This window comes from Halichoerus grypus, chromosome 5, assembly GCF_964656455.1.
Source record: "Halichoerus grypus chromosome 5, mHalGry1.hap1.1, whole genome shotgun sequence".
NCBI lineage: Eukaryota > Metazoa > Chordata > Mammalia > Carnivora > Phocidae > Halichoerus > Halichoerus grypus.
In genome coordinates, this window is record NC_135716.1 from 95364327 (window position 1) to 95377949 (window position 13623).

At 50.8% G+C, this 13623-nt stretch overlaps 1 protein-coding gene across 2 annotated transcripts in view; it reads left to right on the forward strand.

Moving 5' to 3' along the window:
- The window catches only part of KCND3 (potassium voltage-gated channel subfamily D member 3), a 199580-nt gene that overhangs the window by 179969 nt on the left and 5988 nt on the right, over positions 1-13623 (forward strand). For both annotated transcript variants that reach the window (XM_036122695.2, XM_036122696.2), the window contains exon 2: positions 8909-9071. In XM_036122695.2, coding sequence (XP_035978588.1) covers positions 8909-9071 — 163 coding nt within the window. The remainder of the gene's footprint in view (positions 1-8908; positions 9072-13623) is intronic.

The window sequence follows — 13623 nt, forward strand, 5'->3', positions numbered from 1 at the left end:
GGCCTGGCCAAGCAGATGACCCTGTGCATTCTACTCTGCCTCTCCCAGCTGCGGTTTCCTCAAAAATGGGGCTAATGATACCTCGTAAGGTTGTTAGGAAGATCAAATGGTGCATATTGATGTTAATAAAAATAGACTATTAGTGAATTGTTACTGTGATTATTATTAGGTTCTCTTGCTCTGAGCCTCACTTCTCCCCTCCGGGTCCACCCCCAGATGGGGTCTTCTGAGGAAACTTGAGGTTCCAAATGCCAACCCATCCTTTTGGCTCCTGGCTCACCACTGGGGCCACTTTGCGGGTGAACCCAGGAGAGTGCCTGGCTGCAGGAACACGACCAGAGATGTGGGTTGATTTTTTTAGGGGGGTGGGGATGGGAGAAGAGGCATGGGGTAGAAAAGAATAGTGACATGAGGCTTTCATTTGATTTTCCAAGTCCCCCTCCTTGAATATGAGAGCATAGGGCTAAAGTCATTCGTAGGGGTATGGCTAGGCAGCTGCCGTAGATGCAATCAGCTCTGAAGGGCCCCCCTTGCTCTCTAACGAGACTTCTGCCCGCCATGTTGGCTCCTCAGGGACCATGGCTTTGGGCTATAGGGACTAGTAGTTATGTGTAGGGACTTTGGAGTTTAAGAGACCTGGTTCTGCCCCTGGCTAGCCAAGTGACCTTGGGCATATTACTTAACCACTCTGTGCTTCAGTTTCCTCATCAGGAAAATGGGCATAATAATTGCATCTATTTCTTAGGATTGCTGGAAGGAGAGAGATCATGTATTTGCAGTACTTGGCATGACATAAGAGCCCAAATAAAAGAAAGAAAAACAGTTACAGCAGTCCTACTCCATGGGAGGGGATCTGGACATGAAAAGAGGCTGACCAGAGGTTTGTGAAGGGATGAACTCATCAGCCAGGCTGGTGTTCTAGTGTCCCCCAGGGTAGTCTGCCATTGTCCTTTGCCCTGGACAAGGAGGTGACCACAGGGGTCTGAGTCCCTGGAACTTGCCATGGTGCCCAGCCTGCCCTGAGAACATGTCTCCCCACAGGGCAGCTTCCATCCCCCGTCTGCATCCCCAGTCCCAAGGGTCTGGAAGCAGAGGAGGAAGCCAAGTTCAGGGGCCTCCCAGTGGAGAAGGTGGGTGCAAGAGCGGGTGTGCCCTGAGGTGGAGACGTCCCCTTTGCGGGAACTCATCAAGGACACGTCTCTTTGGCGGAGCTCCCAGCAGCTGGGCCCCGAACGGGCAGTGTCTGGCCTTCAGTAAAGAAGGGACTCCCTGCCAGATGTGAAGCCTCGCCCCTGCCTGAGAGGCAGGCGGAATCAGACCAGGGAGCTTGGCTCCCACTTATCTCTCAGCACCTGGACGAGGAAATGAAGGCAGCAATTAATTGTACAAGGCGGGTGGTTTGTGCAGCTTAAGTTCAGATAAAAAGTTTAATTATCCCTACACCCTAATACAAATTAATTAGCCTTCCATATTAGGAGGGTAAGCTTCCCTGTTCTTGCCACAGCCCAGCCATCACTGTGGATTACCGAGAATGTGCTGGGAGAGAGGGGTGGACAGAGGGGTACTGAGTGCCTGAGCAACACCCCCGCCCCGGGGTCCAGGGGCAGACAGCTGCCACAGGGTGGCCCCAGGTGAGGTCTGGGTGTGAGTCCTAAATCTGGGGTGAGCACCATAGCTCCTCTGTCCCTGGGAGTCTCCCTCCTGGAGGGGCTTTTTCTCATCCCTTCCTTTCCTCCCCTCTCAGAGCCAGGATGAGGGGTGGGGGAAGGGAGGCCTTATTTGCAGGAGAAAAGGAAGACAAAAAGGAAATAAGGCTAAGGCTTGAATTTTTTTTTCTAGGCCATGACATTTTCTTTTTTTCTTTTCTCACCCCTTTCTTTCCTCAAAATTCCACATAGAAAATAGGCCATAGATGCCATTAGGACTTAGAGATCCTGCACCTCAGAGCTCCTGCCCAGGTGGGACCCAGGAGGCCCCGGGGCCAAGGCCACTGCCCAGGGTGGATGTTGCAGTCATAATTAGCTGCTCTTTAATGAGTGTTTACTGTGTAACAAGCATGTAGTCTTTGCAACAATGTTGCAAGGTATGTTTTATTCATTAACTCACACATTCCACCATTTATTAAAGTTTGAGCAGGGGAAGGACATGCTTGGATTTGCATTTTAAGAATGTGGTTCTTTGGGAATTAAAAGGGAACAAGAGTAGAAATGAGAAGTCCGGCGAGGAGGCTTTTGCTGATGCCCAGTCTAGAAGGCCCGGTGGTCTGGGCCCTGGATTTGTTTAATAAACATCAATAAGGTTCTTCCTGTGTGCCCGAATTGAGCATTTTCCACATCGGACCTCACTAATCTCTCACAACAACCCTGTGAAGTGTAGGTACTATTATTTTATCCATCCCAGGCGCCGTGGTTGAAGAAGTTAAGTGACGTGCTCAAAGTCACCCAGCTAACAAGTGGCAAGACCAGGATTTGCCTCCGAGTCCATACTTTTAACCTACGTGGAACCACTGCCACTGAGGCATCAGAGGCAGAGAAGTGGGTGACCTCCAGCTGACTGCCCAGAGCCCTTCCCCACGACCATCCTCACCCCCATCCCCCCACAGCCCCCCAAGGAGCCGGATGTGAAGGACAGAGCAGGGCACTGGGAACAAACCGACCTGGGCTTTAACCCAGCCAGTTCTGCCCCTCACTGCTTGAGGGCATTAAACACTTCTCTGTCCTCTCTGGACATGGGCTCCATGCTCCTAAGGATGGGGTTACTGTGAGACCCATGAATGCAGATAAAATTCCCCACGCAGGCTCCTGTACATTATTCCCATCCACCCTTCCATTCCCCATCCCCTCTTCTTTAGGCCAAATGTTCCTGGTCCTTTGACTGTTTCCCCTATGAGAAGACTTCCAGACAATTCACCATCCCAACCTCCCTTCTCTGGACGTGATCCAGTTAATCAATGTCCTGTAGAATATATAATGCCCCGAACTCCACACAGCAGCCTAGAGGTGGTCTGTCCACACGGGCAAGTACAAACACCTACTCCCTCTTTCTGGGCACTGTACTCCCATCAGTCCTGCCCATCAGTCCAGTCCTTTCTGGGCACTGTACTCCCATCAGTCCAGTCCGGTGGCATAGTTTTTAGCAGGGGCATTACGCTGGTGGCTGTGTTGAAGTTAAATTTCCCTGGTGATTTTTAACATGGATGGCTTTTAAGCTGGTTTTTCCCATCAGCTATACAAGTCATTGATTATTTGAATCAAAATGCTGGTGTTGTCATTCATCTTTGTTGGAATTAATCTGGCTGGTTTCACCCATGATTACAACCTGTTAAAATCCTTTTGACTCCGAAAGACCTCAATTCATAGTAGCGCCGTCATTTAGAAATTTGAAGAGCTTGCTTAAAAATAATCAGCAGCAGACAGAGAAAGGCAGACAGCGTGTGATTTCACTTAAATGTGGAATCTAAAAAACAAAACAAACGAACAAACAAAACACAACAAAAACAGACTCATGGAAAAAAGAAACAAACTGTTGATTACCAGAGTATCCAACGGATGAAATAGGTGGGATAGATGAAGAGGATTAAGAGGTACAAACTTCCAGTTGTGAAAGAAATAAGTCACAGGGATGTCATGTTCAGCGTAGAGAATAGTCAATATGGTCATAACTTTGTACCATGTCAGATGGTGACCACACTTATCATGGGGATCATTGCATCATGTATAAAAATATCGAATCTCTATGATGCATGCCTGAAACTAATAGGCTATTGTATGTCAGCTATACTTCAATAAAGGAAATTCATTGTAAAAATAATCATCAGCAGCAGTACCCTGATCAACACCATCACCATCGTCCTTATTATCATGGAATCCGAGTGGAAGAACGTTAAAACAGAAACAAGAATTTGTTGGTGCGCAGACTCAGAAGAAGGACTGAACAGTTAAGCCACAGGGAATGCGACAGTAAAGCTGGCCCTCAGAATCAGGACAGGAACTCGGACTCCATCAGAGCCCCTTTTCCACTTCTCACCTCTTTCTCCGTGTCAGCCTGCTCCCTCTCTGACCACAGCCTGGGGTCAACCCTCTGTGAAGAGATTGGTCTCATCGCAAAGGTAGCACTCCAGGGGAGGGAAGGCGTCGCCCCATATAAGTAGCCAGCAGGAGAAATGCAAATCAAAACCACAGTGAGATACCACTTCCCACCCACTAGGATGGCTAGACTCAAAAGACAAATAGTAACAAGTGTTGGTGAACATATGGAGGAAGTGGAGCCCTAATTTAGTGCTGGTGGGAATGCGACGTGGTGCAGCCACTTTAGAAAACAGTTCGGCAGTCCCCTACACTGTTAAACACGCAGTTGCCACGTGACTCCTAGAAAAAGGAAAACATCTTTCCACACAAAGACGCATACACGATTCTTCAGAGCAGAAAGTATTCGTAATAGCCCCAGAGTGGAAAGGACCCAAACGTCCATCAACGGATGGGTGAAAGAGCAAACTGCGGGACATCCGTACAATGGGATATTATTCAGCAATCAAAAGGGTTGAGATAGTGGCCCCTGCTACAACAGGGATGAGCCTCGAAGCCTTAGCAAGTCACGCTAAGTGAAAGAAGGCAGACACAGAAGGCCATGTATTGTAGGATTCCATTGATATGAAATGTCCAAAAGAAGGAAATCTATAGAGACAGACAGTAATTTAGTGGTGGTGTGGGGCTGAGGGGTGGGGGGGGGGGATGATCCCTCACTGCTAATGGGTGTGGGGTTTTTTGGGGGGTGGAGGTGATGAAAATGTTTTAAAATTAGACTGTCGTGATGGTAGCACAACTCAGTAAATACACTGAAAAATATTGAATCGTGGGCATCTGGGTGGCTCAGTTGGTTATGTCTCTGCCTTCAGCTCAGGCCGTGATCCCAGGGTCCTGGGATGGAGTCTCACATTGGGCTCCCTGCTCAGTGGGAAGCCTGCTTCTCCTTCTCCTTCTGCCCCTCCCCCCTGCTCATGCGTACTCTCTCTCTCTCAAATAAATAAATAAAATCTTTTTTAAAAATTTTGAATTGTATGATTTAAATGGATGAATTGTATGATATATAAGTTATATGTCAGTAAAGTTGTTAACAAATGAATCCAGGAGAGGAGCTCATGGCCCAGCGTGAGTCAGATGCCTCATTCTGAACCTGTTAACCGTGCCCGGTGGGAGCAGGGGCAGAAGGGAGGGTTTGTAAGAATATGGCAGCTCCTCTGGACAGAGTTTATGTTGTAATGGTGGGGAGGGCACAGTTCCTAGATGGGTAGCCATTAGCAGACAAAACCATAGGTGCCCACTGCACTGGCTATTTATAGAGAATTTACATTTACCCAGAGACAACATTAAGTGCCTCTCCTGAATCATCTCATTAATTATTACAACAACCCTGTAAGTTAGGTATATGAAACCTATTTTATATGGGTAGCGGCTCCACTTAAATAACTTTCCCAAGGTCACTTAACCCCTAAGTAATGTGGGGCCGGGGATCAACCTGGGACCTGTCTCCTCTCTCAATCATTAGGCCATGCTGCCTCCCTCTGGCTTTACATAAGTTGTAGAGAAATTCTGGAACACACCACTGGAGACCGAGCTCTCGATCCATTCTTTATTTCATTTACTTATTTACCCTTTCACTAAAGGAGAGCCTTCTAACGCGAAAGCCATGAACTTCCTTTGCTGGCATAGGACCGCTGTTGGTCATCTTTGGAAAGTGCCCGAAGGTGTCTGTTCAGCCCCTCCTGACCGCACTGCCATCCACACCCATTCCTCCAGCTTGTCAAGGGTATGAGGAACTGGGACAGGAACACATCTTGCTAAGATCATGATGCAGCAGTCCCCGGATCCACCAGCCAGCGAACCCTTCCAAAACAAAAAATCAGGTTAATTTGGCAAGACGCGTGCCTAGTGAGCAATACGGCTTATTTTCCAAGTGTTCGCAAGCTGTCCGCTTAATATCTGCTCTCAGGTTCTGCCAGCACTTTGATGGCAGAATTGATGGGTGCCCAGCCTGTTGGTCTGTGACTTCTCAGACTTCCTTCCCCCCCCGCCCCCACCCTCCGTGTTCAAAAACACCAACACAGCAGTTTGCAGGCTTCAGTCTCTCCGTGTTTCTGCGCCACGCCATGATTTCTCAGCCGCCATGGGCAATGCTCCACAACTCCATCTGTGCATCCCTCCTGTCTCCTGGGGTGGGATCCAGGTGGGCCTGCGAGGTGCCTCCACTGAAGACAGCTGGGCGCTCACCCGCTCGCCCCTCCCCGCCCTCGAGCTCCGCATCCTTTCCCCCCAACATTTGCCTCAGCCTTTCCAAGATAAAGCCTGTTCTTCTGGGTGGAGAAGGCAGAGAGCGCACGGGAGCTGAGCTGTCCTGCTTTTGCTCAGTCGTCTGTTACCAGCACACCGTCTGCCCCAGCAGCGGGCTCGGCTCTACGCCTCACTCTTTCTTCCAGGGGATAAAACCACCTTTCTGGGTCCGTAGCATTTTTCACCAGCCGCCATCACCCCCAAATGGAGGCTTTCTGACACCGTGCTTACATTCTCCTGCCACACTTCGTTTCCACCCAATGTCCACCTTTCAGTCACATCCCCGAAAATCCCTACTAACATCATTTGCCTCCAGGGGCAACCCCCCTTTCCTTCATCATCGGGATTAGTTGCCCATGGCACAATCAGCTGTGTTTTTAGAGTTTCCCAGCCACAGAGACCACGGTTTCCGGGACGCCTGGGTCAAAGTAATGGCGTGTATGGTTTATGGAGGTGCACGTGTTGCAAGAGGACCGTGGCCCAGGTTACTCGTTCTATCTCCCCTTGACAGACAAGGAGAGGCTGAGGCCCAAAGTCACATTCCCCCAAGGTCGTGCGGTGATCTGATGGTGAGCTGGGTGGGGCTGGAACCCAGGTCGCCTGCGTCTGGAGGCCAGGTTCTCGACCACACACCCCCAGAGGCCCCTCCTGGGCAGCATGGCGGAGCCAGAGAGCCTAACGTCAGCGTTCCCCGAAAGAGCAGCCTCGGGCTTGGCGTCAGTGGCATGACAGAGAGAGCTTGAGGCCAGGACAAAGGGCCGAGACACCGAAGGAGAAGGAAGAGCGTTCGCAGAAGAGGAGCCTAATTCACAGGGTGTCGAGAGCCTTAAATGAGGTCACTCATTCACTCACCAAATATGTGTCAACGGCTGGCATATGGTCCACGGAGCCCTTAGGTGCTTAGGAGGGGAGGACGTCACACTCTGGAAAAGATCCGCCCTATCCCCTTCTCCTTCTTCTCTGCGTCCTCAGGGCACCTGGGTCCCCTCAGGACAAGGGACTCTGAGCCTCGAGATTTCTGTGGCAGCAATTCCTGGTCCTCCTCCCCCTGCTTCTGCTCCAGACACACAGAGGAGTGAGGGGGGGAAGGTGTTTCTGGCTTTGGCCAAAGGAGTCATCACAGCTTTTGCCTAATGAAGCCTTTAATTTATCTCAATAAAGAAGAGGCTAAACACTTAACCACTGCTGAGAGTACCTTATTGATCGGAGGAGAGAGGCTCTGGCCTGCCTGCCTGGGGCTGAGCAGGAGCCAGGCCCAGCTGGTCCCCCCAGGGCAGCCACCAGGGTGGGAAGCACTTAAGAGAGACTCTCTGAGCTCTGAGACGAGCCGGCGCCGTCCCAAAGTGGCTGCGCGGCTTAGGGGGCTGAGTTTTGGAGCTCATGGCTGCCCTCTGAGATGGTGTGATTGGTAGAAAACAGATGAAAGCAAGAGGAATGGGTTTTGATCCCAGCCTCTCCCCCAGCGTGAGCAGTCCCCCGGCCTGTGAGCCTCACTTCCCGCATCTGCACAGTGGGGCTGAGGACACAAAGTTCACAGGGTCCATGGAGCTGGTGGGAGGTAAGCGTGCAGAAGGGCTTTGTGTATTATGTCTCCACGTGAATAGAGGGTGGGTTTATTATTTGTTTTTTTATGAACATAAATGAGATTGTGCTGCTTTTCTTCCTAATATGCATCCGTGGCTGCTCACGGCACTTGGCCCAAAATCCACACTCTGTGGGGTGGCCTCGACCTCCTTTTGTAGCTACCCTCCACCCCTGTCTCCCCACCAGCAGGCCTGCAGTCATGCCCAGAGCCCGCCACGCTCCCTCCTCCCTCAGGGCCTCTGCCTTTCTGTTCCCTCTGCCTGGCACACTCTTCCCCAAGTGTGTTGCCTGCTGGATCCTTTACCTTTAGATCTCAGCTGAAATGTCAGCTCCTCAGAGAGGCCGTTCCTGGCCATACTGCCCCCGCCTGGCACAGCACCTGTCTCTCTTCTCTTCATAGAAATAACGACGAGTCAGTGTTTTTATGTGTTCCCTTATTTGTTTAATGGTCTTCCCCTTGTAGGTGGTTGCCTCTGGGAACACAGGGATCTTGTCTGTTTTGTTCGCTCCCAGGTCAGAGTAGGCACGGAGTAGGCACTTCAAACAACTGTTGAATGAAGGGATGGATGGATGGATGGATGGATGGATGGATAGGTGTATGGATGGATGGATGGATGAAAGGATGGATGGATGGATGGATGGATGGATGGATGGATGGATGGATAGGTGGATGGATGGATGGATGGATGGATGGATGGATGGATGAAAGGATGGATGGATGGATGGATAGGTGGATGGATGGATGGATGGATGAAAGGATGGATGGATGGATGGATGGATAGGTGGATGGATGGATGGATAGATGGATGGATGGATGGATGGATGAAAGGATGGATGGATGGATGGATAGGTGGATGGATGGATAGGTGGATGGATGGATAGGTGGATGGATGGGTGAGTGATGGGCAGGGAAGCCTGGCTTTTTTCCCCAGTGACCCCTCTTCCTCACACCTGTTTCTCTCTCTCTCTCTCTCTCTCTCTCTCTCTCTCTCTCTCAGATATGGAGATATGGTGCCCAAGACAATTGCAGGGAAGATTTTTGGCTCCATCTGCTCCCTGAGTGGCGTCCTGGTCATTGCCCTGCCGGTCCCTGTGATCGTTTCCAACTTCAGCCGGATTTACCACCAGAATCAGAGAGCCGATAAACGCAGGGCACAAAAGGTAAGACTCAGCCTGGGGGCTCAGACAGGGGCCTGGCCCTCTGCTTTGGGCCTTGTGCCATGGTCACAGTCAGGTCGCCAGGCCTGGACTTCTGGGGCTGATCCCCCAGCCTCCAGCTTCTGAAGGTAAGGCAGCTTTGTGTCCCTTCCTACTGACCAGTGTCCTGCATTCCAGGTCCGATCCCCGGTCAGCTGCAAAGTGCAACAAGCCCTCAATCATCCATAAGCTGACTCTCTCCCTCCTGGATGTTCTGTGCAATTTCCTCGAGCCCTGGCTTCCCCTTCAAGACCTCAGCCACCAACACTCAGTGCCCCAGACCCCTCCCTGTCCCTGCCAGGAGCTTACTGGGGCACGTAATTGCTCTCCAATACCCTTTACTAGCCGATACAAAACATAGGGACAGAACAGAAATTTGCTGAGAAGAAAAGCGAATACTCTGAAAGAAGAACATTCTGAGGCCGCTGAGTTCCAGAACAAAAGGCACGACATGCTTTGGTCACCTCGGGGTGTTTGCGGTTCAGGCACAGAACTGCGGTTGATGACCAGGAGAGTAGACACTGGTCCTGAGAACAGTTTGCGGTGATGTCCAGTATACACTGCTTAAGAAGGCAGGGCAGTCAAATGCCCCCATGCCAAAGGAAGACTGGCTGAAGGCTTTGGTGCGTTCTTAGGGCATCTGGCTAGTGAAGGTTCTTGGGTCGTGACTTTTGTCAGCTTCCTATCAGGAAAGGGGAGGACTACGGGGCCCGTTTTCCATTTCTCTTCTGATCTGGGCTGAAATAGGTACCCCTTCAGCAGCCGCCCAACCTCCAGGAGGTTCGGTCAGAGCCTTTCTGGGTACAGTGGACGCGGGACCTCATTGAGAGAGTCACTTAACGGGGGCCAGAGATTTTGTGTCCTTATTTTATTCTTTCTGTCATTCATTCATTCCACAGATATTTCCTGCACCTGCGGTGTGTCAGGCCGTGTGTGTGTGGCTGGTGGTTTCCTCCCCCCACGGTCCCTGCTACTGGCCTCCCATTTACAGGGGTAACACCAAGTAGCAGGTCTTCCTTGACATATCAGAGGAATCCAGAATTTCAAAACACATCTGTATACGCTGTCTGAAATGAAGTCACAACGTTCATGAACATTAGCTCTGAAACGTATGGTAATTTACGTACAATAATACTTAATAATATATGTTATGCAATTATATAATGAATCCAGTTGGTTCCCACTTCCAACATAGCCCCTTTTGCGTGCCCTCGTGGTCACGCCCCCAGCCCGGGCTGAGATACCTTTTGACTTATCTTGACCTGGCTCTGAATGTTGCCAGCCTGCCTTAGATCGATCTTCTGGCTCTGTGCTGTCCTCTCCCTCTGCTCCGGCACCCATTTCCTACCTCTTCACCCAAGGTCCAGGCCTCCCCACGCCCACCCCCTGCTAGCCACCCAGAAATAGAAGTCTTATCTCCTTCTCCTGTTCGAGTCAGCTGGTAAATGTTCGACAATATCTAAATTCATTATGCTGTCCTCAAGAAAGGACCAGGGGTCCTAGAGCAACTCCACCCCCCAGGGGCTGGGCTGACACAGGTATCTGGTCCAGCGGGGTAGGGTCAAAGGAATCCCCAGCTCACACACTAGCCTACCGCTGTGCCCAGGCAGGCTGGGCTATAAAGTGCTCCCGCAGCTACCTTTCCCTCCGTGTGCCCACACCCTTACCCACCTCTCAGAGCATCACATCCCCTGCCATTTTACCCCTGCAAAGAACGGACCAGTGATCATTTCCACCAGGACCTTACAAAGCTCATCCTGTGTGATCACAATGCAGAAAGAATCAGCCTTGGTGCGTCCCTCCTTCTAGCTGCTAAAGCCCACACTCCCTCCCTTCTGCCTCTCCCCACCCTCTCCCCTCTCCCTTTGAAGTCAGAGTAAATATTTACAGTGTTTTCACCTGGCCTGGATACTGTCTCCCCTCAAGGTTGCTGGCTCTGTCTCTTTCACCTTGGGCTGCTTGCGAGAGGCAAAAAAAAAAAAGAATACAAGAATACTGCCTGCTTCTAGCACTGAGTCTGTCGCCGCAAAGCAAGGAAGGCAGGTACAGGAGACTTTGTGGCGGTGGAGACATGGGACAGGGAGGAGGTCAGGGAAGCTGGTAGTTCTCAGCCCAGACCACACACTCAGGAGCTAGACAGCCCTAAAGGAAAAAGCTCCCCCAGCCTCCACTGTAAAGGGAAGGCTTAAGAAGTTGTCACCGTTTCCCATCACAACTGGTTTGCTTGGGGTTGTTACTGAAACGAACTCCACAACTCTTGGCTTCAGAGGCTAGGTTCTCGAAGCCAGGTGAATTGAAGATCGAGTAAGGACGTCTAGCAGTGGACGGAGAGAAGGGAACATCTGGATTTTTACTGAGCTAAGCATAGATTCACATGTAAGTTATAAGATTATCACCACCCAGGTATGGATGTTGATACAATCCACGAATCCTATTCTAGACTTCCCTAGTATTACGTGTACTCATGTGTGGGAGTGTGTGCGTGTGCGTGTGTGAGTGTGTGTGAAGTTTGATGCCAGGCAGCTTCATGCCTCCATCACTTCGGTCAAGGTGCTGAACCGTTCCAGCACCATAAGCATTCCTCCCACCCTACCTCTACCCCATCCCTAACCCCCGGCAACCATTTACCTATCCTCCATTTACTCAATGTTTTCATTTCAAAAATGCTACATAAATGGATTCGTGCAGTAGGTAACCTTTGGAGGTTGTTTTCTGTTTTGTTTTTTTCCATTTCACATAATTCCTAGAGATGCATCCAGGTTTATAAGTATCAATAGTCCATTCCTTTTTCTTGCTGGGTAGTATCCCATGGCATAGATGTATCCTGTGCCATGGGGCTATATGAACCACGTTTTTGGTTGTTACAAGTAAAGCTGCTGTGAACATTCGTGAACAGGTTTCTGTGTGAACGTAACTTTTCATTTCTCTGGGATGAACGCCCGAGAGTGCAATTGGCCGTGTTCTCCTGTGGCTTTTCCCATGTCTCCCTTTTTCCTTCTCCTGACTCTCCGGGGCAAGACATGTCAATACTCGTGACCCAGACAGCACCTGGAATTGTACCGAGAGTGGGAGCATCCTCCTTCCAGACCTCTCCTCCAACCCTGGAATCTCCATCCCTGCTGAAATTGCAACTTCTCGGGCCTAGCTCATCCAGTTTAGAAACTTGCCTGGCAGGCGTTGAAATTCAGGGAGAGGGCTGTTATGGAGGCAGCATTTGGCCTGAAGGTAGAGAGACCTGAGCAGAAGCCTCCCCCGCACCCCGAGCCTGCTGCTTTGTCCTGGAGAAGTTACTTCCCCTCATAGCCTCCATTTTCTTGTCTTCAAAATAGCCTAGATGACGGCCACATTCTCTTTTAACCTCTCACATTGTGCTCCTGGCCAGTGGAGGAGGGAGAGGCTGACCAGGCCACACAGGGATGGGCTCATGACCAGGGCCTTATTAATGGATTTCTGACCGACTGGGAAGGACCGTTCTCCTTCCTGGGTCCTCACCAGCCTGGCTTGAACGCCTGCTCCGTGCACAGCCCTGTGTCAGACGCCGAAGATAAAAATATGCGTAAGCCAGACTCTGGCTCTCAGGAGCTCAAAGTCAAACGAGAAATCCTCACCAAATTTCATGTGCCGGGTATGGTTCTGTAAATATATTGCAAACCTCTTTATCCTGTGTGGAAAATGATTAAACAGTGTTGTGCATTTGATATGACAATCTGTTGCTTTAATAGAGCCCAGGGTAAGATAAGATTAAAAGAAGTGCCACAAAGGAGAACAGGAGAATCTTTCATCTCTAGAAAGTAATGAAGACAGACCCCAGATACAAGAAAGGTCTGGCTCTAAGTGGTGCAAATTTTAGAAGGCTATAATGAGCTTGACACAATTGGATTTCCATATGCAGCTCTCAACACCCAGTCCTCACCCAAGGCAATAACAGCCGCATCCTCAAATGATGAGCAACGTGCTTGAATGTAGACGTGTCGCTGAGGGTAGGGCTGGCGCGGTCCTGGGCCTGGGATGAAAGTTCTTGGCCCAGAGAGAAGAGGACTGACAGGGCTTCCTCACTTTCCTTGTCATCCTTTCCCGGCCGGATCCCCCTTTCCGCTCTCGCCATCTAGAGAAGCGCTCTCCCTCCGACTCACAGGCAGATCCGCCGGGCCCAAGCCCTGGCCTCTTCCCCGTATTCAGAAGCCAGGAAAGGGAGTCGAGCTGTCCCCGTGGGGACATGCAGGCCACAGGAAACCAGAGACCTAGTGTGTCCTTGTGCTTCCGTTGACAGCCTGAAGCCGACTCCCTGGCCTCTTTTTAGCACATGCGACAGCCCAGCAGGACACTCGGAAGGGACACTTCCCCTTGCCGGGGAGAGGTAGATGGAGACACGGAAATTGCCACAGTTTCCCAAGGCCTGTTGTCCTGCTCGGAGTCCATGGTGAAGTTACAGCGGACTTTGACAAAGGCAAGGGAGGGGCTCCTCTGGCCCAGGATCGCCCGTGAGTCCCTGTGGGCTCCTTTGCTTCCAGCGGTG